The 27086-nt window shown below is 41.5% G+C and overlaps 1 protein-coding gene across 2 annotated transcripts in view; it reads right to left on the reverse strand.

Moving 5' to 3' along the window:
- The window catches only part of SPTLC2 (serine palmitoyltransferase long chain base subunit 2), a 101027-nt gene that overhangs the window by 71224 nt on the left and 2717 nt on the right, over positions 1 to 27086 (reverse strand). For both annotated transcript variants that reach the window (XM_510095.9, XM_063793817.1), the window contains exon 2: positions 10097 to 10291. In XM_510095.9, coding sequence (XP_510095.4) covers positions 10097 to 10291 — 195 coding nt within the window. The remainder of the gene's footprint in view (positions 1 to 10096; positions 10292 to 27086) is intronic.

Here is a 27086-nt window from a genome sequence, read left to right on the forward strand (position 1 = left end):
CAAAATTAGCTGGGCGTGGTAGCGGGCGCCTGTAGTCCCAGCTACTCGGGAGGCTGAGGCAGAAGAATGGCGTGAACCCAGGAGGCGGAGCTTGCAGTGAGCTGAGATCACGCCACTGCACTCCTCCAGCCTGGGTGACAGAACGAGACTCAGTCTCAAAAAAAAAAGAATTCTCAAACACAGCCGGTAGGTGTACAAACCAGTACAATAACTTTGGAAAACAATTTGGCACTATCTAGTGAAACTGAAGACATGCATACTCTATAACTCTATAACTCAATAATTCCAACCCTGGAGAAACTCATATTTACATGCAGGAAATGCATATATCAGAACATTTATAGTAGTTTTATTCATCACTGACAAGAAATGAAAAAAGCCTCAATATCCATTATTATTAAAATGAAGGAAGGCCAGACACAGTGGCTCATGCCTGTAATCCCAGCACTTTGGGAGGCTGAGGCGGGTGGATCACCTGAGGTCAGGAGTTCGAGACCAGCCTGGCCAACATGGCGAAACCCGTCTCTACTATAAATACAAAAAATTAACCGGGTGTGGTGGCAGGCACCTGTAATCCCAGCTACTCGGAAGGCTGATCTCTTGAACCTGGGAGGTGGAGGTTGCAGTGAACCGAGATCGCACCATTGCACTCCAGCCTGGGCGACAAGAGCAAAACTCTGTCTCAAAATAATAATAATAATAATAATAATAATAACTAATGCTGTTTGCTGGTATGATAGTACTACTAAAAGATTTCAAGACATTTCATTATAAACATAATATTGCATATCAAAGACAAGATAGTAAAAAAAACAATCTATAACGTTTTGAATTTTTATTTGGGCAACATTTGCTGTTGTTGTTGTTGTTATTGTTAGAAACAGTGTCTCACTCTGTAACCCAGGCTGGAGAGAAGTGGCATGATCACAGCTCACTGCAGCCTCAAATTCTTGGACTCAAGCTATCTCCCCACCTCAGCCTCTCAAGTAGCCAGGACTACATACAGGTGCACACCACCATGCTTGGCTAATTTTCAAATTTTTTGTAGAGACAAGATCTCTCTCTGTTGCCCACACCAGTCTAAACTCCTAACCTCAAACAATCCTCCTGCCTCAGTCTCCCAAACTGCTGGGATTATTGGTATGAGCCACCACACCCAGCTGGAAAATGTATTTTCTACTAAAGAAGGAAATAGCCTTATGAGATAGATTTAGAAGTAACTGAAACATGACAAAGTTGTTTCAAAACTTAAATTAAGAATTTTTAAATCCCAAATAATTCCCACCTGAGGAAGTGTTGAAAATGGAGTCATCACACAGTTAAAATTCATTATAGTTGGACGCAGTGGTGGATGCCTATAATCCCAGGATTTTGGGAGGCCAAGGCAGGTGGATCGCTTGAGCTCAGGAGTTCAAGATCAACCTGGGCAACAAGGCGAAACCCTGTCTCTACAAAAAAAAAAAAAACAAAAATTAGCCAGTTGTGGTAGCGTGCGCCTCTAGTCCCAGCTACTCAAGAAGCTGAGGTGGGAGAATCACTGGAGCGTGGGAGGCAAAGGTTGCAGCGAGCTGAGATTGTGCCACTGCACTCAACCCTGGGCAACAGAGCAAGATCCTGTCTCTGAAAAGAAAAAAAAAAAATCTGGCCCAGGCACAGTGGCTCATGCCTATAATCCCAGCACTTTAGGAGGCTGAGGCAGGCGGATCACTTAAACCCAGAAGTTCAAGATCAGCCTGGGGGCAAAACCCAGTCTCCACAACAAAACACAAAAATTAGCAGGGCAGGGTGGTACGTGCCTGTAGTTCCAGCAACTCCGGAGGCTGAGGTGGGAGGATCACCTGAGCACAGGGAGGTCGAGGCTGCAGTGAGCTGAGATTGTGCCACTGCACTCCAGCCTGGGTGACAGAGTAAGACCTTGTCTCAAAAAAAAAAAAAAAAAAAAAACACAAAGAAAGAAAAGAAAAAGAAAAGGGAAAAGGAAAGCATTATAAATTCTAAAAGTATTTTAAAAACCAATAATTCTGTTTTTACCTCTACTTAATGAAGAAAAGTAGGTGAAATACTCAATGAAAGGTTTTCAGACTACAACTTTTAAACCTTTCAACCATGGTTAATTAACGACTTTCCTTACTGTTCATATAGGTCATACCACTGTCTGTCCTTTCCTGTTTTTAATGTTAAAAACAGGAAGCCACTTCCTTGCTGTTTCTATGCTGTCCATGAAAGCGTAGAATGAGATTTCAAGATAAAAAAACACTGGTTTTTCCTACATCTAAAACAGTCATTTGCATGTTTGTGTGTGCATGTGTGTACGTACACACCCACCTCGACTACAAATACTTCAAAATACTTTACATTGTTACTGTTACCACCACTCACAATACCATTCATATCTTAAACTTTTTTTTTTTTTTAGAGATAATGGCCGGGCACGGTGGCTCACGCCTGTAATCCCAGTACTTTGGGAGGTCGAGGTGGGCAGATTACCTAAGGTTAGGAGTTCAAGACCAGCCTGGCCAACATGGTGAAACCCTGTCTCTACTAAAAATACAAAAATTAGCCAGGTGTGATGGCAGATGCCTGTAATCCCAGCTACTTGGGAGACTGAGGCAGAAGAATCGCTTGAGCCCGGGAGGCAGAGGTTGCAGTAAGCCAAGATTGCGCCATTGCACTCCATCCTGGGCGACAGAGCGAGAGTCCGTCTCCATACACACACACACACACACACACACACACACACACACACACACACAAATACAAATACAAAAAATTAGCTGGGCGTGGTGGTGCACGCCTGCAGTCCCAGCTACTCAGGAGGCTGAGGCATGAGAATCACTTGAAACCGGAAGGCAGAGACTGCAGTGAGCTGAGATCATGCGATTGCACTCCAGCCTGGATGACAGAGCAAGACCCTGTCTCAAAAAAAAAAAAAAAAGACAAGGTTTCACTCTGTCACCCAGGCTAGAGTGCAGTGGCTCAATCACAGCTCACAGCAGCCTTGAACTCCTAGGTACAAGTGATCCTCCCACCTCAGTCTCCCAAGTAGCTAAGACCATGGGTGTGGGCCACCACACCCAGCTAATTTTTTAATTTTCTTGTTGAGACAGGGTCTTGTTACATTGCTCAGGTTGGTCTCAAACTCCTGCGCTCAAGCTATCTTCCCACCTCAGCCTCCCAAAGTGCTTGAAATTACAGGTGTGAGCTAACACGCCTGGCCTCTGGCCTTGTATCTTAAACATTTACCGAGCGTCTAATATGTGCCAAGCACTCTGTAGTACAGAGTAGTAAACAAAAAGGTAATAATCCTTGCCCTCTTGGAATTTGTATTCTGGTGGAAGAGATAAACATATAAAATACAAAGTTTGCTAGTCCAGGCTCAGTGGCTCACGCCTGTAATCCCAGCACTTTGGGAGGCCGAGGTGGGCAGATAGATAACATGAGCCCAGGAGTTCAAGACCAGCCTGGCCAACATGGCAAAGCCCTGTCTCTACTAAAAACACAAAAATTAGGTGTGGTTGCACATGCCTGTAGTCCCAGCCACTCTGGAGGCTAAGGCAGGAGAATTGCTTGAACCTGGGAGACAGAAGTTGCAGTAAGCCGAGATCGCGCCATTGCACTCCAGCCTGGGCAACAGAGCAAGACACTGTCTCAAGAAAATAAAAATAAATAAAAATAAAAATAAATAAAGTATGTTAGACAGTGACAAATACTAACAGAAACAAAAGCAAAAAGGAAAGGGGGAGACATGCTGCAAATTAGCTGGGGTGCCCTGGGTAGAACAGAGGATAAAATGGAAGTGAGGGAACTAGCCATGGGACTATTTGAAGGAAAAGCTTTCCTGGCATGAAAAACAGGGAAAACACGTAACAGGGAAACTCTTGCAAACCTAATACTGGCACTAGTCCAAACGGATACAGAGGTAAACCTACTGCCACTAGTCCAAACAGATACAGTGGTAAACCTACTACACAAAACTTCTTTGAAAGGTTTATTTTGAGTATAGTTTTTTACCAGTGAGAAATCCCTATAGTAAGTAGAGATGACTGCTCCATATGATGAAATATTATTCAGCAATAGGAAGCAATGAAGTACCGATACATGCTACAACATGAACTTCAAATACATTACGCCAAGTGAAAGGAGCCAGACACAGAAGAACATACACTGTATGATCCCATTTACATGAAACGTCCATTTATATGAAAAGTCCTGAATAGTAAATCTACAGAGACAGAAAGTAGATTAGTGGCTGCCGAGGGTGGGGAGGGTGGATGAGGAAGGAGTGACTGCTAATGGTTCATGGTTTCTTTTTCAGAAGAGAAAAACATTACAAAATTAAATTGTGGTGCTGGCTGCACAACTCTGTAGATATACTAAAAACCATTGTATCGTACACTTTAAATAGGTAACCTTTATGATATGTCAATTATTTAAAAAGACTACTGCTGTCCTGTGCCCAGCAACTAACACAAAACAATGAAATACAGTGCTCTTTATTTTTTATTCTTCTTATTTTTTTTAGACAATCTCACTCCATTGTCCAGGGTGGAGTGCAGTGGCGCAATCTTAGCTCACTGCAACTTCCACCTCCCAGGTTCAGATGATTCTGGGGGAGCTAAGTAGTGCTCTTCTGTATGTATGTATGTATGTATGTATGTATTTTTAGACGGAGTTTCTCTCTTCTTGCCCAGGCTGGAGTGCAATGGTGTGATCTTGGCTCACTGCAACCTCCACCTCTCTGGTTCAAGCGATTCTCGTGCCTCAGCCTCCCAAGTAGCAGGGATTACAGGCATGTGCCACCACGCCCCAGATAATTCTTGTATTTTTAGTAGAGACGGGGTTTCACCATGTTGGTCAGGCTGGTCTCAACTCCTGACTTCAGGTGATCCGCCCGCCTTGGCCTCCCAAAGTGCTAGGATTATAGGCGTGAGCCACCGTGCCCAGCCAGTTGTGTTCTTTTTAAATGTAGAATCATACACAGAATTAAAGAAGACAAACCAAACGATCAATCCCCTAGCTTAATGCACCAAAATCACAGGTACCAGAATATTCTTAGTACGCTACTTTTTTTTATTTTTTATTTTGAGACAGTCTCTATTGCCCAGGCTGGAGTGCTGTGACAAGATCTCAGCTTACTGCAACTTCCGCCTCCCAGGTTCAAGCCATTCTCCTGCCTCAGCCTCCCAAGTAGCTGGGATTACAGGTGCCCACCACCACGCCTGGCTAATTTTTGTATTTTTAGTAGAGATGGGGTTTCATCACGTTGGCCAGGCTGGTCTTGAACTCCTGACCTCAGGTGATCCACCCACCTCGGCCTCCCAAAGTGCTGGGATTACAGGTGTGAGCCATCGCACCCGGCTGTACGCTACTTTTTGAAGGAGGCCAAGAATAAAATCCCTCTGGGAATTCCTAGTAATGTATTTGAATTTCTTTCTTTCTTTTGTATCTTGAAAATAAGCCTATTGGGATATAAACATATAATGTCCCTTCCCCGTATCCTATCCCTCCCATTTTTAATCTACTTATTTTTTGTAACTTTTATTTTAGGTTCAGGGGTACGTGTGCAGGTTGTGCAGGTAAACTCGCATCACAATGGCTTGTTGTACAGACTATTTTGTCACCCAGGTACTAAGCCTAGCACCCAATGGGTTATTTTTTCTAATCCTCTCCCTCTTCCTACCCACCACAAGTGTCGTTTTCCTCTTTGTATCCATATGTTCTCATCATTTAGCTCCCACTTATAAGTGAGAACAGGCTAGGCACGGTGGCTCACTCCTGTAATCCCAGCACTTTCGGAGGCCAAGGCAGGCTGAGGTCAGGAGTTTGAGACCAGGCTGGCCAACATGGTGAAACCTTGTCTCTACTAAAAATACAAAAAATTAGCTGGGCGTGGTGGTGCATGCCTGTAATTCCAGCTACTTGGGAGGCTGAGGCAAGAGAATCACTTGAACCGTGGAGGCAGAGATTGCAGTGAGCCAAGATCACGCCACTGTACTCCAGCCTGGGCGACAGAGTGAGACTCCATCTCAAAAAAAAAAATATTAAAAAAATTAAAAAATAAGTGAGAATGTGGTATTTGGTCCTCCCGTTTTTAAATATCTGATCATGAACAAGCTGTGGAGGCAAAATGTTAGTTTAAAATTTTGTCAGTGTGTGGTAACTACCTACCATAATTTACTCCTTACGTTCCTAGCTATTTCCTATCTAAATATTAGAATATTTTTTTCTGAATTAAATTTTGTCATTTTGTAGAGATGAGGTTTCATTATGTTGTGTCAGCTGGTCTCAAACTCCTGGCCTTGAGTGATCCTCCTGCCTCAGCCTAGAACATCTTTATTAATTCAAGCTTTTGCTGTATCTGTCACGTACGTGTTTCTGAACTACTAGCTTCACCTCACATCACAAAGAAATAATCCATAGATTGAGAAAAACAACATTCTCATCCAAAACACCACAAATAACAGAGGATTAAGGGGTAAATAATTCCAAGAATTTTATGCAATTTATATAAAATAGAACAAACTCATGGTAACTCATCTTTATTGGTATGATCATGTGATTTAGTTGTATTCAAAGCAACATATGGTATTTCCTTACATCAAAGAATTAACATAGTTAAACTGGGCTCTCTTTTATAATGAAATGAGGAAGAAAACCAGGATGTGGTTATGAATACCACTCTCTCAGTGAAATGAGGAAGTAGCAACATTATGTTTGCATTTTATGATCCCAAGCAACCACTTTCCCTCACCTCCTTCCAGTTTAACACTTAATTTGCCTCCCTCTTTCCCCATTTCTAATCCAACATTAGAAAACAAACATTATCTATCACAGCAAAGGAATGACTTTTCCTTTCCCTCTAAAAGCTGAATTTTTGTAAGAAAATGGCAGAAGTTGGCTGTTTTAAATGCTAATGTTATCTACTGGGAATATTCTATTGAAATGAGTTTGAATAATTTAATACAATCCTCTCCATAAACTGCAGAGGCAAATGCTCTCCTCAGCCTCCCATTTCCTTGTATTACTTCCTCCAAGAATTGTTTCCTGATTAACCCTATGCTACTCAGATACTTTTTTTGTTCTATATCTTCATATAATCTAAGTATTATTTACTTGTATAATGGTTTTGCAAAGGCCCATAACTTTCAAATGTTTGTTTCCTCAACAAAATTATAAACTACTTAAGAATAAAATCTGTGTGTTCTAATTCTTTCACACAAAGGATACACAGGCAGCTCCCAACACTTAAACCACCAATTTACTTTCTGTAAACATGAAACAAGTTCCAAAGATAATGTACTCAACAAAGTAATTCAGATACATCTTGTTGGTTTCATTCATTCATCACACTTTGAGCACTAGCTGCGCAAGCTGTATGAAAAATTCCCTGATCAAAAACTGCCCTTGGGGTCATGGTGGCTCACTCCTGTAATCCCAACACTTTGGGAGGCCAAGGCAGGAGGATCGCTTGAGCACAGGAGTTTGAGACCAGCCTGGGCAACATGGCGAGACGCTGTCTCTATTTAAAAACAAAAACAAAAAAACTACTCCTCATTGCCTACCAAACTTCTTACTTTGATTTTCAAAACACAATTTCTCTTCTGTCTACATTCCAGATTCTCCCAAACATTCTTCATGCCTTTGCCTATACTATTCCCTCATCCAGGAATGTGCTGTCTGCACCACAATCAGCACTTCCCTCACCACCAGCTATACATGTCAATTATCAAGTTTCGACTATGCATCTACACTAGGAGAGGTCCCTGCAGATAAAGAGTTTTTAGTTTGAATATTTAAATAAAACTTCAGCTATCATCGGTCATAACTGCCATCGACTCAGTCTAGTAGGAGGATACAGGCCTGTGAACAAGTAACTACAATACTGTACAACCTAGGAAGGGTATGGTAAGCTGTCACTGAGGGCTATACAAAATCAACGTACTGTAGATGCACTCTGGGTGGACATGCTCAGGGGGAGAAGGGGGATCAAAACGTATTAAAAATGTGGGCCAGGCACAGTGGCTCGCATCTGTAATCCCAGCACTTTGGGAGGCCGAGGCAGGTGGATCGTTTGAGGTCAAGGAGTTTGAGACCAGCCTGGCCAACATGGTGAAACCTCGTTTCTACTAAAAACACAAAATTATCTTGGGAGTGGTAGCACATGCCTGTAATCCCGGCTACTTGGGAAGCTGAGGCATGAGAATTGCTCGGACCCGGGAGGTGGAGGTTGCAGTGAGCCGAGATCACACCACTATACTCCAGCCTGGGCGACTGAGCAAGACTCTTGTCTAAAAAATAATAATAATAAAATAAAAAATGTTAAAAATGTGTTTGGGTTTTAAAAGATAAAAATTACTTAGGGTTACTGGACCAACTTCTGAATGCAGGGCTTGGCATTCAAAAAACTTATTTACCTTCTTTGTGAAATTAACTTGCAGGGCAATGAGTAGGATGGCCAACTTGTGCTGGGGCTCGGATGGAGTACAAGATGGTTGAGATGAGAGAGAAAGGATGCCTAATCTTGAGTTCTCCCAGGAGCCACTTTTGAATCCATATATCTACTGACTGGTTTTGTCTTCCTAGTAACTGACAATGTTTTCGTGATGTACTCTTCCCATTTGCACACGACCACTATCCATTACCTGAATAATTGTTTCTTCTACAATCAATGTTCACTGGCTCGTCTCGGCGTTGACTTTGCTCACCCCACACCTGCCTCTTTTCCTCGGACGCACAGGAACCACAAAAAAACTCTAATGTCTTAAGTCCTTCTCTAATCTGGTACATTTGCCTGGGCTAAAAGACAACCTTTTGCCATGTGGGACATGCCAAGAACACACAGGTTTGTTTTATTTTTAGTAAAATTAGGCATCTTTAACCCTCATTTTATTTATTTATGGAGACTAGGTAACACATATGTAATGTATACAACTCCAGAAGTGAGCTTCAAGTCAATAACAAGTAAAAAAAACAAAAAACTTGGCCAGGCGCAGTGGCTCACACCTGTAATCCCAGCACTTTAGGAGGCCGAGGTGGGTGGATCACAAGGTCAGGAGATCGAGACCATCCTGGCTAACACAGTAAAACCCCGTCTCTACTAAAAACACAAAAAAAATTAGCCGGGCACGGTGGCAGGCGCCTGTAGTCCCAGCTACTGGGGAGGCTGAGGCTGGAGAATGGTGTGAATCTGGGAGGCGGAGCGTGCAGTGAGCCGAGACCGAGCCACTGCATTCCAGCCTGGGCGACAGAGCAAGACTCGTCTCAAAAAAAAAAAAAATTAGCCGGGCGTGGTGGCAGGTGCCTGTAGTCCCAGCTACTCGGGAGGCTGAGGCAGAAGAATGGTGTGAACCCAGGAGGCAGAGCTTGCAGTGAGCCGAGATCGCACCACTGCACTCCAGCCTGGGTTGACAGAGCGAGACTGTCTCAAAAAATAAACAAACAAACAAACAAACAACCCTTCAGAGGTACAAAGGAACATGCAGAGAAAAGTGAAGTGAATGAAGCCCTCTTCCCCAGACAACCATGCTCATACGTTTGCCATTCCTAAAATAAGAGTGTTGTTTACTGTAAATAGAATCGGTTGGCCACATTCTGTATTACAGCTTGTTTGCCTGAGGAGAGGAGCTGATGTGTGAATCACCCAACTATGTATAATGTATCTATGAGAAAACACATTATTAATTCCAAAGAATACAACCTTTTCAGAAAATGGTAAACACAACCTGGGATTCAGCATGCTGGTATGAACAGAAAGAGCAAGGCTTTTTCACTTCACAGTCCTCTGTCCACACAGCAGCTCTGACACCTGGCATGTTGGGAAACGTTGTTTAACTTGTGACTTTTTGATTTCTAATCCATAAAACAGGGATAGTGCCGCCCACCTCCTTAGGTTCTTCTTGATTAAACCCATGATGAATGCTTTGATATCTTTAACCTTGTTTTCAGCTTTCTTTGTAGAATGTTTTCATTTAACTGCATCTGGAATAGTTTAATTTTAATGTGTACCCAAATTTCTGAGAAAAAACTTTTGTGCAAAAATACTAAGATTTCCATAAAAGGCTTCTATTTACAGAATCAAAAACTCTCTAACAGTTACCTTTTGTTCTTCTCTTTCTGTTGCATGGTGACACTTTTCAATTCTCCAATACCTCAAGAAATCTCGAAGATATCCAAAGAGGGTGAGTACGCCATACCCCACATACGTGAGCACAGCAACCAGCATTGGTGTTTCTTCAAAAGCTTCATTAAACGGTCTTTTATATAGTCCTCCATTTTGTGTAACATGATGGATCTAAAAGAGAGGTTAAAAATGTTTATTTCCATCATGGCAAGAAAAACATTCCTACCTAAAATCTAGGTCCTTAGAGATTTGCTGAATTATACCTTAAGAATTTTCTAAGTTCCACCGGGCGCATTGGCTCACACCTGTAATCCCAGCACTTTGGGAGGCTGAGGCGGGCAGATCACTTGAGGTCAGGAGTTCAAGACCAGCCTGGTCAACATGGTGAAACCCCGTCTCTACTAAAAATACAAATATTAGCCAGGATTGGTAGTGCACACCTCTAATCCCAGCTACTTGGGAGGCTGAGGGAGGAGAGTTGCTTGAATCCGGGAAGTGGAGGCTGCAGTAAGCCAAGATCACGCCACTGCACTCCTGCCTGGGTGACAGAGCAAGACTCCGTGTCAAAAAAAAAAAAAGGAATTTTCTAAGTTCCAACCTCACTGGAAACAAGAAAAAAAAAAAAAAAAAAAGAATTTTAGGCCAGGCACGGTGGCTCACGCCTATAATCCCAGCACTTTGGGAGGCCAAGGCGGACGAATCACCTGAGGTTGGGAGTTCAAGACCAGCCTGATCACATGGAGAAACCCCATCTCTACTAAAAATACAAAACTAGGCGGGTGTGGTGGCGCATGCCTATAATCTCAGCTATTCAGGAGGCTGAGGCAGGAGAATTGCTTGAACCTTGGAGACGGAAGTTGTGGGGAGCCGAGATCAAGCCACTGCACTCCAGCCTGGGCAATAAGAGCGAAACCCCATCTCAAAAAAAAAAAAAAAAAAAAAAAGAATTTTGTAAGCAATAGTCAAATGTAACACTAAGAGATAAGCAGGGCTACTTGTTTTCAATAGAAATAACTTACAAATTATATGCCCTTCAGATGAACAGTAAAAGAAGGGGAGCAAGAAGGACTGCATAAGAACACCACCTAACACTGATTTTTATCATTATTTGATTTTCTTAAATAGATTCTAAAATGCTAGCATAATTTCTTTTGTTCTAATAAAAAAAGCAAAAAATATAAATCAACAAAGAGAAAGCCTGTCCCAAAAAAGTACTATATTGGCCTACAGATAAAGAGATCAAAAGTTCAAAAGTAAATTCAGCTCTATTCGAATGTAAAATATTTGTAAATGTTTTACTACCACACATTCTTAAAGCCACCCAGCCATAGTATTCCAAATAATTATCAGCAGTAGGCCCCTGTAGAAACACGTAGTTCAAATTAACCTTTGTTGGTAGTGATAACACAAGTAAATCATGCAAAAAACTAAGATGTTTATATAAGTGTGGTCCAGGCTGGGTGCAGTGGCGCATGCCTGTAATCCTAGCACTTTGGGAGGCCAAGGTGGGCAGATAACTTGAGCCCAGGAGTTTGAGACCAGCCTGGGCACATGGCAAAATCTTGCCTCTACAAAAACAAAAAACAAAAACACTAGCTGGACATGGTGGCACATGCCTGTAGTCCCAGGTCCTCAGGAGATAGGTGGGAGGATCACCTGAGCCCAGAAGGTCGAGATGGCAGTGAGCCATGATCGTGCCACTTCCCTACAGCCTAGGTGATACAGAAAAAAAAAAAAAAGTGTGGCCCAGCATTATATAAAAGTAAAAAGAAAGTGAAACCCAAAACAAGGGGAAAAATTGTTAGTAACTGTCATGAATTTTTCTGTCCCCCTTCATCTTAAGTATTCATTCCCAAATACTGTAAGATTATCCCTTGTTTTAACCTTTGGGATACTTGGATTTTAATATACAAAAACCAAGCTAAATTTACTTTTGATCTCATAGATGAAAACTTTTTGCTTCTTGGTCAATTTTAATGGAAATCTTGCTTTATAGAAGAAATCTGCTAGACAAGTTTGTGTGTTAACTTTAATCTTAACTTTGGAACAACTGCAGTGAGGATGGTATTTACCAGGGGCATATCGTCAATTAAGCATTACGAAAAGTCCCAAAGAACTAAAAGATCCTTTCTTGCCCTCTCAGGCAATCTGATCAGAGATACGATATAAACAACAAAAAACAAATTAATAAAATTTACATAACTATACAATCAACTGTTATACATATCCAAGGGGTAAAGATATTTTAGAATATCCTATCCTGGTAATGTTAGTTTTGGAAAGCTGCTTCAGTGTTACAAACTGGAATAGTTCGGAAAGACACAGTTGTATGTGACAAAGGACAGGCATTCAGATAGGCATGGCAGATGGATGGAATCTGTTGGTACTGATTCAACTTGATGATCTAAATAACTTCTGAAAACTATTCACAAACTCATTTGGGTCTTCATCAATCTCTTCCACACAGGAGAAAAAGTTTGGCGTCAATATTTAATACTTAAACTTTTATGCAGGAGTAAGACTGTAATGTGTTTAGAACAGAATACCTAAAATTGAGCCAATACCTTAAGACAGAAAATTGTTTAAAAATTAACAACATAACAATATAAAAAAGTTATTAAGCTGGGCAAAGCAAAATGAAAAGCAATTTAAAAGACAAGAAAAATTAACATTCTGATCATCTCTTTAAAAACTGTATCTGAAAATATTTTGCCTTAAGAACTCTGTTTAATACCAGTGCTGAACTCTCCCTAACTATGAAATTATTTAAACTATTTACTCTCAACTGTACGCATCATTAAAAAGCCTGGAAATTACAGAGCCCCCCGCCCCCCGCACCCCCCCCCAACCACCGCAATCTCAATCCAACATGCAGCGAGTTTACGGTGGGTCTCTTTTAAAGATATCCGCCTTGATTTCAGGCACACCCACACAGGCAGGATCAGGTCAATTCATACTGTAGGCTGGACTCTCTAGGAAGGAGGATGCTAAACCATTATGAAGAACTGTGTGATTTTACCAAAGCCTTATTCAAAATTAAAGGTATTTTAAAGAATTTAGGTTCAACTAAGAAGTGGCTGGGGTTTCTTTTTTTCCACCTTCAGAACCTGTGAAAAGAAGTGACTTTGGAATGTGGCTTCAGTCAAAACAGAGTGACTGATGATACAGGGAGGCAGATGGGCACGCCAACTGACACGCGAGCCTCTCCAAGGTGAAAAGTCTTTAAACTCTGAGAGAACAAAATCACTTCACCTTTAAGAACTGATGCTAAACCTTATCTTTCACATGATTCAAACAATAATGGTATTACTCTCTTATACATAGGTAATAATCCATGAGGAAAAACACCAGGTCTGTTTTGCTCATTATTGCACGTCTAGCACCCAGGGTAGTATTTATGAAGTCTTAATAAATAGTTAACACTTAATAACATTCCGTATCAGTCTGTTCACAGTCTGTTCACATTAAGCAAACAAGAATGTGACACTATATTAGCATTATTAATCAAGGAAAGATTTAGGAATATCAAATGTTTGCTTGAACGGTAATATTACTGTTTAAGAAAATGTAAAAGAAAATAAAAATGCAAAGGAAGAAATTTTTTTCCGACAAGACTATAAGCACACCACCATAAAACACATTACAGAACAAGAGAAGGAAAAAAAATCAAACTAATGGGCCATTTTGTCCACATGCCTGTGGGCTGTCAACCATGTTTATTAAGCAGCTGAAAAGGCACTCCTAACCAAAGCAATAATGGGAAAGTATAATAAAAGATAAGCCATATGTGTAATACATATGTTTCCATAAGACTAAAATTGTCTGGAAGGAGACACAAGAAAATGTGGTAAGGAGTGGGGTGGGACAAGATGGTATATTTTTTGTTTATAACCCTCTAAACTGCTTTGATTTTTCTTTTCTTGTTTTTTACGAGTTTATATTGTCAGGCCTCTGAGCCCAAGCTAAGCCATCATATCCCCAGTGACCTGCACGTATACATCTAGCTGGCCTGAAGCAACTGAAGATCCACAAAAGAAATGAAAATAGCCTTAACTGATGACATTCCATCATTGTGATTTGTTTCTGCCCCACCCTAACCGATCAATGTACTTTGTAATCCCCACCCTTAAGAAGGTTCTTTATAATTCTCCCCACCCTTGACAATGTACTTTGTGAGATCCACCCGCTGCCTGCAAAACATTGCTCCTAACTCCACCACCTATCCCAAAACCTATAAGAACTAATGATAATTCCCGCCCTTTGCTGACTCCTTTTTTGGACTCAGCCCACCTGCACCCAGGTGAAATAAACAGCCTTGTTGCTCACACAAAGCCTGTTTGGGGGGTCTCTTCACATGAACATTTGGTGCCAAAGACCAGGGTCAGTGGGACTCCTTCGGGAGACCAGTCCCCTGTCCTCATCCTCACTTCGTGAAGAGATCTACCTACAACCTCAGGTCCTCAGACCAACCAGCCCAAGGAACATCTCACCGATTTTAAATCGGGTAAGCGGCCTCTTTTTACTCTCTTCTCCAACCTCTCTCACTATCCCTCAACCTCTTTCTCCTTTCAATCTTGGCGCCACCCTTCAATCTCTCCCTTCTCTTAATTTCAATTCCTTTCATTTTCTGATAGAGACAAAGGAGACACATTTTATCCGTGGACCCAAAACTCCAGCGCCGGTCACGGACTCGGGAAGGCAGCCTTCCCTTGGTGTTTAATCATTGAGGGGATGCCTCTCTGATTATTCACCCACGTTCCTTTGGTGTCTGATCTCCATGGGGACGCCTGCCTTGGTCATTCACCCACGTTCCCTTGGTGGCAAGTCAACTGCGGGGACGCCTGCTTTGGCTGCTCCCCACCCCCTTTCTCCGTGTCTCTACCCTTCTCTTTAAACTTGCCTCACTATCTATAACCTCTCTAGTGAATTCTCATCTACTTAGGAGTTCTCAGCTAGACCTTAGATGCTACAAGTAAGCTCAACTCTACACTGCAATCCCAAATTCCTTTCCAGAACTCCACATTCGCATTTCCACCTGCCTTCTACATAGCTCCACTTAGACTTCATGGGCACTTCAAACTCAACAAGTCTAAAGCTGAACTTCTTCTCACCATCCTAACCCTCCCTCTCAGTTAAAACCTGATACTCCTCTTCTATTACCTATTTTGGTCAACAGCATCACCATCCAGTCTACCCAGTCTCCCAAGTTTGGAGTCATCTGTGGCTCCACCTTATTTTCTGGCTTCCAGATAGAATTAGTAATGACTTTCTGTGCTTTAGTCCAAGAGCTTCCTGTGGGGCACAAGAGAATTTTAAGGAGGTTGAAAAGGTTTGTTTCTTTTTTTTTTTTTTCTGTTGACAGCATCTCACTCTGCCACCCAGGATGGAGTGCAGTGGTGTGATCATGGCTTACTGCAGCCTCTACCTTTCAGGCTTAAGTGATCCTCCAGCCTCAGCCTCCCAGGAAGCTGGGACCACAGCACAATAAGAGATTAACATAAGATAACATAAGATTAATACAATAAATATTTACTGATTTATTGTAGAGATGGGATTTCACTACATTGCCCAGGCTGGTCTCAAACTCCTGGGCTCAAGCTATCCTCCTGCCTTGGTCTCTCAAACTGCTGGGATTACAGGCATGAGCCACTGTGCCCAGCCTAGTCTACAAGTTTATTCAGATTTTGTCAAACGTCCTAATGATATCCTCTATAGCAAAAGAAAACCCTGGATTATATGTTGCCTTCTGTCTCTTAAGTTTCAGGAAAATTTGTTTAAAATAATTAAAATAAAACAGTTTTTATTGCACTGTAAACTGACTCAGAAGAAATGATCCTGAATAAAGGTTTCAAGAATCCCATGAAAGGACAGGGAGTAACTATGTTATAATCCAATAACAGTGAAGTAATTATTAGGAAACAGAAGCACACATTTCTGATATGAATACAAAATCACAAAAGCATAATTTCCTTAAGCAAATAAGCACATTCCAGCTGCATGCTACAGCAGGATAACAGAACCTGCCCAGCTGGTGAATGGTTTGGAACTTTATTTTTAAAAACTTAATGTCTAATGTGAACCACCCATTATTCTTCAGCAATCAAAGAACTGTTATCATGCTTTGTCCATTAAACGAACCCTATTCATTTTCAAGTGCTATGTTTCTGTTGCTCCTTAAAATCAGTTCTGCTGAAACTGTCCTTGCAATTTTACTGAAATGTACTGGCCTCTACTGCATATCACACATACTAGAGAGAACAGTTTGGAGCTTTACACAAATCACATAGGCTATACCATGCTCTGAATGTGTATGTCCAGAAGTGTCTCCTTTTTTCAGCAGGGAAATTCTGAAAAGTAGAAGTCCATAGTTTTTTTTGTAGGTAGCATAAATTCCTTAGTTTTTGTCAGTAAGTATCTCATGTGGAATGGAATGAAAAATGTTTCCAAAACTAGCTGTGAAACACATTTATATTTTGACATTACCATTTTCCTACTGAAAACCCCCAAAAGGAGATCTTCAAGCATATATGGAGTGGAACATTTCCATTTCAGTTCAGTGGCATCCTGTACACACTGGGCACTGATGTCTGCCCAGGAGTTATCACACTAACTGGCCACCCAAGCCTCCGCTGTAACACTTTTCCATCTCTAGATAACCATCGCGGTGTAAGAGATGCAAGAGCCTGAAGACTGGAGTACAAGTGCAGCTCTGCCACAAATTCTGCATCTTCATCTGAGCTCTCCTCCACTGCTGACATGTTCTGAGCCTGTAATACCATCCCCTCCACTCTGCCCCCACCACGTGCTCCAATCTGGTTTTGTGGTGCACACCACTGGAGAGGCAATCCGGTTTGTGTCAACTTCCCTTCTCTGGGAATACTCCCTGATATGCAGGGATGGGCCCCTGGTGGTCACGTGTATGCTTTGTGACCATATTTCCTGGACCATAACTGATTGATACAGCATAGACACCTCTGCCAAAAGAAATCCAACAACCCTCTTTTATGGGGATTTAAAATGTCAATGGGGAGAGAGTCTGAAGGGCAGTGGGTCTCCAATGTCCTGAAGAAAGGGTTCACAAACTCCTGCCACTGAGGTCCCAAGAGCTGTGCCAATTCTTGCCTTTCTGAGACTTATTCAATTTCATCCCCCATCCCATTTTTGTATACCTATCATCCTTCCAATAAATCACTCTTTGCTTAGTTTAACCAGACTCAGTTTCTGTTGCTCTCAACTAAAACAGTTAACAGATAATGATTCTATATTAAAATCTCTTAGAACTTCTTTTCTACATTTTTATTGGGTATTTATCATGTTAGCAGAGCCTGTAAACTTTAAGGGCTTCAAGAAATTTTTAAAAAATATTTCCCGGCCAGACGCGGTGGCTCACGCCTGTAATAATACTAGCACTTTGGGAGGCCAAGGTGGGCGGATCACCTGAGGTCGGGAGTTTGAGACCAGCCTGACCAACATGGAGAAACCCCATTTCTACTAAAATACAAAATTAGCCGGGCGTGGTGGTGCATGCCTGTAATCCCAGCTACTCGGGAGGCTGAGGCAGGAGAATTGCTTGAACCTGGGAGGCGGAGGTTGCGGTGAGTCAAGATCCTGTAACCACATTCCAGCCTGGGCAAAAAAGCAAGACTCTGTCTCAAAAAAAAAAAAAAAAAAGGTAAAATGACAAAGTCATGCACACACATGCTAATTTGGAATGCTATAAATCAAATTGAAAACACTGGTTATCTTGTAGTGGAATGGCTGGCCACTTTGACTTTCTACTTTAAACATTTGGCCTATTTATTTATTTTAAAGAGACAGGGTCTCACTCTGTTGCTGCCCAAGCTGGAGTAGAGTGGCGTAACCATAGCTCACTGTAACCTCAAACTCCTGGGCTCATGTAATCCTCTCACTTCAGCCTCCAGAGCAGCTGAGACTATACAAGTGCCCGCCACCATACCTGGTTAATTTTTTTTTTTTTTAAGATGAGGTTTCCCTATGTTGCCTAGGCTGGTCTTGAACTCCTGGCCTCAAGGAATCCTCCCAGTTTGGCCTTCCAAAGTGCTGGAATTGCAGGCATAAGCCACCATGCCTGGCCCAGAACAAACTTATTCTTATGTCATGTTTGTGGCAACAAAAATTCAAAAAACAATGAGACTTCCAGGTTAGCTTTAATAGAGAGAGGCAAGCTAGCGCTTTCACAGTAACAACTAGATAAAACTATACAGATTATTCAAATAAATAAATGGCTTTAAAGATTGAAGAGCTGTCTTCTATGCATAGCAAAGAGGACTAGCAGAATTAAAATTCCAGAGGGAGAAGAGGCCTCTCTAGGTGAGCTGAAAGTGCCAGCCATTTCCTCTCTCCTTGTGGTACTTGTAGAGCTTTAGCGTGAGTGATGATAACTGGGGCTTGCCATAGGCAGAACTCCATCAAGAGAAAGAAAAACCAGCAGAACTTATGACAGCTATATGGGTTGGCATGACAGATTAAATTCCATAACAGCCCTAAATTTATGGCCAGTTTTCTACACAGGACATTCACCTCCAGGCTGGAGGCCTGAACTAGAAAGGCAAAGTGAAATTAAGCACAATCTCACAGTGCTTAGCAGATAAAGCTAGAGGGAGTGGCCTGTAACAAACATACAACGGATCCCACTCTTGGGATACTACACCGAACTGAAGGACTTAAATCTTCAGCCCAGTCCAACTCAGTTGTTTGGATAGAGGTGTTTTACACCTCATTGAATCTGCCTAAGACTGCAAAATGCAAACATTAACTTTAGACTCTAAAGGTCTTTACACACATTGTCTAGAAATCGTCAAAAACTTCTGCTGCCTGGCGCAGTGGCTCATGTCTGTAGTTCCAGCATTTTGGGAGGCCAAGGCAGGCTGATCATGAGGTCAGGAGTTCGAGACCAGCCTGACCAACATGGTGAAACCCTCTCTCTACTGAAAATACAAAAATTTGCCAGGCATGGTGGCGCACGCCCATAATCCCAGCTACTCGGGAGGCTGAGGCAGGAGAGCCGCTTGAACCCAGGAGGCAAAGGTTGCAGTGAGCCGAAACCGCGTGCCACTGCACTCCAGCCTGGGCAACAGAGCGAGACTCTGTCTCAAAAAACAACAACAACAACTTTTGCTTTCCCAGGAGGGAGGGGACTGTGTGTGTGTGTGTGTGTGTGTGTGTGTGTGTGTGTGTGTGTGTGTGTAGGTACAGAATACAGCAGTCTACATGTTCAACTTCTTGCATCAGCACTGCTGGCCTAGGGAATCTCTCACAACTTGATCATCCCTCCCTTTAATTTCACATGCCCAGAGAAGTGGAGATTTCTCATGTTCAATTTTTTAACATTTTCAAAACTACAAAAATAATTTTTCAACATTAAAGTCTCTTCTAGGAATCCAAAGCCCTATTCCACCGAGAAACTCAAAATCAACATAATCATTTCATTTTTTTTCCACTCATTCTACAAATACTTAATTTCTATCTATATGTCAAGAACTGTACTCTAGGCTGGGCACAGGAGCTCACACCTGTAATCCCAACACTTTGGGAGGCCAAGGCGGGAGGATTGCTTGGGCCCAGGAGTTTAAAACCAGCCTGGACAACATAGTGAAACCCTATCTCTACACAACATTTTCAAAAGTTAGCCGGATGTGGTGGTGCATGAATGTAGTCCCAGCTACTGGGGAGGCTGAGATAGGAGGATCTCCTGAGCCCAGAAGGTTGAAGCTGCAGTGAGCCATGATGGCGCCACTGAGCCATGATGTCATCCAGCCTGGGTGACAGAACAAGACCCATCTCAAAAAAAAAAAAAAAAAAAAAATTGTACTCTATATTTCATGAAACAAATAAGAGGTAAGAGGTAATCCTTGTCTTCAAGAATTGTGCAGTATTTTGTTTGTTTGTTTTTTTAAGAGAAAATGGATGTAAATATAAAAGGGAGTAAGGAAATCATTTTAAAGAATATCACCTAAAGGAATTTATATTTAATATGTAAGATGAAAAACACATACAAAGTAATAAGCATTTCTCTTACAAATGTTTCTCAAGCTGTCTCTTCCTCTTCATTTGACTGACAAAATCAAGGAAAGTAGATTAAGCAATTTGTCAACAGTCATGGGAAAGCTAAATATCAAAGTTGGAACTAGAGTCCAATTATTTATAGGTTGGTGCAAAAGTAATTGCCATTAAATGGTTTCCGCCATTAAAAGTAATGGCAAAAGTAATTACTTTGAATGTCAAAAACCGCAATTACTTTTCCACCAATCAATACATTTTCCATTTGCCATTCCTTAGTTTATATTGCCTGAGATTTTCTTTTTTTATTAATTCCATGGCTTTCCAATGAATTGAGATTTTCTAAGAATCAAATTTTCCTTTAATTATTTCAGAGGTACTACAACTTAATCCGATTGTTTTAAAATAATCAGTGGCTTAATATTAGAATTTTACTTCAAATTCATCTTCCATACTTATTTTTGCTATTTAAATAATTAGCTATTTTTGTTATTCATGTTATTAGCTACACTTAGATGGAGACAAATGGTTATATGGGTTTCCTCTACTAAGAAAATGTGTTTCTAGGAAATGAGGTTTCGCACCAACTAATTTAGTTGTCCTGGAAATAACCTGCTTGTCTATGTAAAAGTCAAGCTTATACAGGAGGCAATAAAGACACTACCCTTTAGCACAACCTGCAGAGCTCTCCAGCACATGGTGGACTGCAGTACAACCAGGATCACAAGCCCGGTTTCTCAGCCCAGCTTCTTGGCGTTTGAAATCAATGTGAGAAAAGAGCAGAGGAAAGAGCTGACATGTTTCCCCTTCCTTGTAGCACCAACCGGCATCTCACAGCTGAAGCCCTTGGTAAGACAATGGAGAGGGTGCTGCAAAAGGCACCACTGGCCCCACTGCCCTGTAGGGAGAGCTTAGGGAGAGGTGATGAAGCATATCAGAGTGTGCCAGACCCCAGGACCTTCTCTGGCCTCTTCCTACTTCTCACAAGCTCTCCCCTCACGCTAGTAAGAATATTCAGTAAACCGCTATTGTTTTAAACCACTTGCAAACCTGATACACTATAAATTAGTCTATGGGTTTCTTTAACAGCTTATGTGTCACCACAATCCATTTCTTACTTATGTCTGTAACATTATTTTAGGGAACTAGTTTTTGTCAACCAGCAGAGTATGTATGAAATATGACATAGTAATTATCATCAAAAAATAGAAATAAAACTGTATTCAACATCTAGCTTTCTCAAAACTTAAGATTTAGCTTATATGCTTTAGATCTTTTTTCCATTAAATAAAACATTAAAGTTATCATTCATTCAATACTTAGAGTCCCTGCTATGAGCTAGGCATGATCCGAGCACTAGAAATACACTCCTGTGAGAGAGGCAGACAACAGATAAGCAAATAGATATACCATATCAGATCACACTGCTACAATCAGAATAAAATCGTGGAAAAAGAGCATTTTAAACAGGGTGGAGGTAAGGTGTAAGCAGATGGACTTGGAGTAGGGAAGAGAACTCTGTGAAAAAGCTTTCCAGGCTGAGGTAACTGTAAAGGCTAAAGCCCCAGGGACCCCAGGTGTGGTAGCTCACGCCTGTAATTCCAGCACTTTGGGAGGCTGAGACAGGAGAATCATTTGAACTTGGAGGCGGAGGTTGCAGTGAGCCGAGATCGCATCACTGCACTCCAGCCTGGGTGACAGATTGAGGCTCCATCTCAAAATAATAATAATAATAATAATAATAATAATAATAAGGCCCCAGGGAGGGGTGCTTGATGGCAATGTGTTTGGGGAACATCAGAAAGCCCAGATTGGCTAGAAAGCAGTGACCTGGCAGGATATGAAGTCAGAGAGGGATAGCAAAGTTCATGGTGGGCCTTGTAAACCCTATTTTGTATTTTGTTATCAGTGACAGGAGGCCATCAGGACAGTGTCAAGATCTGACATGTTTAAGTAGTTCTCCAATCCTTTAAAGAAGTTTGTCCTGGGGAAATGCTATATTTCCATTCCTCCTCAGAGGAATTGGGAATTTAGTGTTTATCATTCCCCTGTATTTTTAAATACTTTCACTATATAAACACATGGCCATAAACAATGTAGTATTCACCTGCATGTATTAGTACTGCATTCCTTCAGTAGTACTGCTGAATAATATCCTTTAATATGGATATACCATATTTTATCTACCCATCAGTTGATAGACATTTGGATTGTTTCTACTTTTTGGTTATTATAAAAACGCGGGGCTAGACACAGTGGTTCACGCCTATAATTCCAGCACTTTGGAAGGCCAAGTCGGTTGGATCACTTAGGTCAGGAGTCCAAGACCAGCCTGACCAACATGGTGAAACCCCATCTCTACTAAAAATATAAAAAATTAGCTGGGCGTGGTGGCACGTGCCTGTAGTCCCAGCTACTCGGAAGGCGGAGGCAGGAGAACTGCTTGAACCAGCGGGGTGGAGGTTGCAGTGAGCCACACTGTACCCCAGCCTGGGCGACAGAGGGAGACTCTGTCTCAAAAAAAAAAAAAAAAAAAAAAATTTGCCACTCATGGTGGCATATGCCTGTAGTCCCAGATACTTGGGAGGCTGAGGTGGGAGGATTGATTGAGCCCAGGAGGTGGAGGCTGCAGTGAGCCATGTCCTGCCAGCCTGGGTAACAGTAACACCCTGAATCAATCAATCAATCAATCAACAATGCTGCTATTATAATTAATATACAAGTTTCTGCAGGAACATATGTTTCATTTTTCTTGGGAGGAGAATTACTGGGCCACATGCTAACTCTATGTTTAACTGTTTCCTAAAGTGGCTGCATCATTTTATAATCCTACCAGCAATGTATCAGGATTCTAATTTCTCTATATCCAAATGAACACTTAATACCTGGTTTATTATTTTAGCAATCCTAGTGGTGTGAAATGGTATCTAACTGAGGTTTTGTTTTGTTGAGACAGAGTCTCACTGTCGCCCAAGCTGGAGTGCAGTGGCACCATCTTGGCTCACTGCAACTTCCACCTCCTGGGTTCAAGCGATTCTACTACCTCAGACTCCCAGAGTAGCTGGGATTATAGGCGCACACCACCACACCCGGCTAATTTTTACATTTTTAGTAGAGAGAGGGTTTCACCATGTTGGCCAGGCTGGTCTCAAACTCCTGACCTCAAGTGATCCGCCCATCTCAGCTTCCCAAAGTGCTGGGATTACAGGCGTGAGCCACGGTACCTGGTCATATACCTTATTATTTTTTAATTAAATAGAGATGGGGTCTCGCCACGTTGCCCAGGCTGATCTTGAACTCCTGGGCTCAAGCAATCCTTACACCTTGGCTTCCCTTAGTGCTGGTATTACAGGTATGAGCCACTGTGCCCGGCCCTTAATACGTATTTTTTGGAGTAAGACTGGATCACACCCATAGTCTCAGTACAACCGCATATTTCACTGTACTTAGAAATTATCACAAAATAGTCTGGTACAGTGGCTGTAATCCCAGCACTTTGGTAGGCTGAAGCAGGAGGATGCTTGTGGTCAGGAGTGTGAGACCAGCCTGGGTGGCTGGGTGCGGTGGCTCACACCTGTAATCCCAGCACTTCAGGAGGCCAAGGCGGGAGGATTGATTGTACCCAAGAGTTTGAGATCAGCCTGGGCAACATAGTGAGACTCTGTCTCCCTCTCTCTCTGTCTCCCTCTCTCTTTATATATATATTTTTTATTTATTTTTGTTTGTTTGTTTAAGTAAAAAAGAGACTAGCCTGGGGAACATATCAAGACCCATCTCTACAAAAAAAAAAAAAAAAGGCCAGGCATGGTGGCTCAAGCCTGTAATTCCAGCACTTTGGGAGACCGAGGCGGGTGGATTACAAGCTCAGGAGATCGAGACCATCCTGGCTAACATGGGGGAACCCTGTCTCTACTAAAAATACAAAAAAAAAAAAAAAAAAAATTAGCCGGGTGTGTTGGCGAGCACCTGTAGTCCCAGCTACTCGGGAGGCTGAGGCAGGAGAATGGTGTGAACCTGGGAAGTAGAGCTTGCAGTGAGCCAAGATTGCGCCACTGCACTCCAGCCTGGGTGACAGAGCAAGACTCTGTCTCAAAAAAAAAAATTAGCCCACTCTAGTGATGCACACCTGTGGACCCAGCTACTTGGGAGGCTGAGTTGGGAGGATCGCTTGAGCCCGAGAAGTTGAGGCCGCAGTAAGCTATGACTGTGCTACTGCAGGCCAGGCTGGAGCGAGACCCTATCTTGCCAAAAAAAAAAAGAAAGAAAAGAAATTAACGGAAAGTAGCAGATGGATTTACAATAGACCACATTAAAAAACGAACCTCCGGCTAGGCGCGGTGGCTCATGCCTGTAATCCCAGCACTTTGGGAGGCCGAGGCAGGTGGATCACCTGAGGTCAGGAGTTCGAGACCAGCCTGGCCAACACTGTGAAACCTTGTCTCTACTACAAATGCAAAAATCAGCCAGGCGTGGTGGCGCATGCCTGTAATCCCAGCTACTTGGGAGGCTGAGGCTGGAGAATCACTTGAACCCGGGAGGCGGAGGCTGCAGTGAACTGAGATGGCGCCACTGCACTCCAGCCTGGGCGACAGAGTGAGACTCCGTCTCAAAAAAAAAAAAAAAAAACCTAACGCAGAGATTATCCCAATGCTTTATGATCCCACATTAAACATGTATTATTTCTATAATGAGAAGTAAAAATTATTTTTTTAAAAAAGGAAGAATAGCTGCCTCAAGCTTTGCAATAAAAAGTAGTCTTAAGGACAAACAAGATAAATTTTCTAACAGTAAATGGGTCAAGAGCAAAGGACTTACTTTTTTATCGGTCACAAATTGTGAATTATATTACAGAAGCTTCTCAGAAACTACCCAGAAGGGAACTGACTTTGAGTCCACAAACCATTTATTTAATCAAGTATGGCACACCCACTCAGAATGCAAACAGTGCCTCTACCCATCCCTCTGAATTGCCTATTCTACCAATAAACACTGCTTCTTTCTTCCAAAAACTGAATCTAATTAAATCAACCAATTAACTGTCTTGCTCAAAGCAGTGCAAATTTCTATGGCACATGGGCAAACCCTAAAAAGTGGGCAAGTCTGACTTTTCTGAACATCCTAGTTCTAAAATACTATCTTAAGAACATAGCTGCTTACACATTTCCCAAGAATTCCTGTTAAAGAAAATTCCTGAGTACCTCAAACAACTCTGGAATTCTTCAGATGCAGCTATGTAAGAATCAAGATATGCTTCCCCTTAGAGTGAAAACTGAAACGAAAATCTTGTCCTCCAAGTTGTAAATTACATTATTTCTGAAAAGCCTTCAGGTATCTGAGGTATCTTATCAGGACCTGCTAAATCTAAATAGATATATGACTATTCTAACTATTTCTACAGTTCTAGCCTCATAACTATCGTCTCCTTTTCCTTAACTAACACATATAAACCCCCAGTTACTGTTTCTCCCTCAGTGGAAACAAAAGCTAGTAGCTATTTAGTAAACCAGCTTCATTAGTTATTTATTTGCCTCCTCCTAAGAAGCAAGACTAACACTTTGTTCTTTCTACTTTGCTTGTCTTATTAATTAACATAAGAACACAACTTTTGCCCCAATTCCTCGAGATAGAATTTTTTATTCTGTAAGCCAGAGAGCTCTCATCCTTCTAATATCTCATTAAAACTACACCCAAAGGGAAAAAAGTTAGGGTCAAAACTGTCTCAAAGGTAGATAACTTTTTTTCTTTCACACTTATTAACTAATTGAGGAAAGTAAAAGGAAAACCTAAATCTCAAAACTTCTATAAAGAAATGGAAGCTCTTTTAAAAAGAGCTGTTAACGTGGAGTTTTAAAAACAAACACACAAACAAACTACTATATTTCAGGTGCAACCAAAACATGGCATTTATTTCATCAAATGTTAAATCCACAGGAAGAAATTTGGTAATTAAGATCATGGAATAATAATCCAATTTGCTATAGAGAAAAACTTGCTGCAAATCCCCTGGAGATCTTTAAAAACAGTATAGAATTTTCTACCAAGACTGATTTTAATAAACTCCTACAAAGAGATAAAGGACTGAATTAAATAAACTCCCAAAGGTTCTTTCCAATGCTAATGTAAAAGTTTCCCTTGGGCAAATTGCCACACCTTACCTCAAATAAAGGCTTGTGCTCCTCCCACTCATCTGAATAGCAGAGAGGAAAAATTACTGCTCTATTGTTCAACTGTTACTATTGTGAAAACTGTGTGTCTACTGTCATCACTAAACAGCAATGTGTGATTGTTTCATAACTCCTTAACACAGCATCTAGCTCATCAAATTCTAAACCCAAATCCAAGAGCTGTTCTTTTACTATATACATTCATTCATCCCTTCAAGCACAGAAACATACTCTTGAGAGTGTAAAGTGATCCTAGATGTTTCTGACTTCTCTCCTGTTCATTAAAAGACATGGTGGGAGATGTGAGGAAAAGAATTTACATCTCAACCATGTTATACTCTAAATTCATATTTTAGTAAAAGCATGACACACAGCTGTATGCGTATTTTTGATGGCACAGTTGGCAACATTTCCCCCCCAGAAAGAGGGGAAAGATAGGTAGAGGTTGGAGCACAAGCACATCACTTTAATTAAAAATGAAAACAACTTTTAAAAAATGTTAAGATATTGTATTGCTCTCATGTAGTTACCAAGATCTCTCTTTTGTATAAGAAAGAAAAATACTCACAGACAATATTCCTCCATCTGAGAGTGTAGAAAGCTCCAGATCTGAAGTCTGTATTAAAAATACTGGTGAGAAGTAGTTTTCTAGAAGGGATACTGCAGCCCTCACAGCATTCCAACAGACCGTTCTTCCAAATGCCACCAATGTGCCTTGAGTGAAACTTTTACAAAACATGTCCCCAAAAGTCAACCAAATGTTATTCATACAGATTTTAAAA

The sequence above is a fragment of the Pan troglodytes genome, chromosome 15 (assembly GCF_028858775.2).
Source record: "Pan troglodytes isolate AG18354 chromosome 15, NHGRI_mPanTro3-v2.0_pri, whole genome shotgun sequence".
Taxonomy (NCBI): domain Eukaryota; kingdom Metazoa; phylum Chordata; class Mammalia; order Primates; family Hominidae; genus Pan; species Pan troglodytes.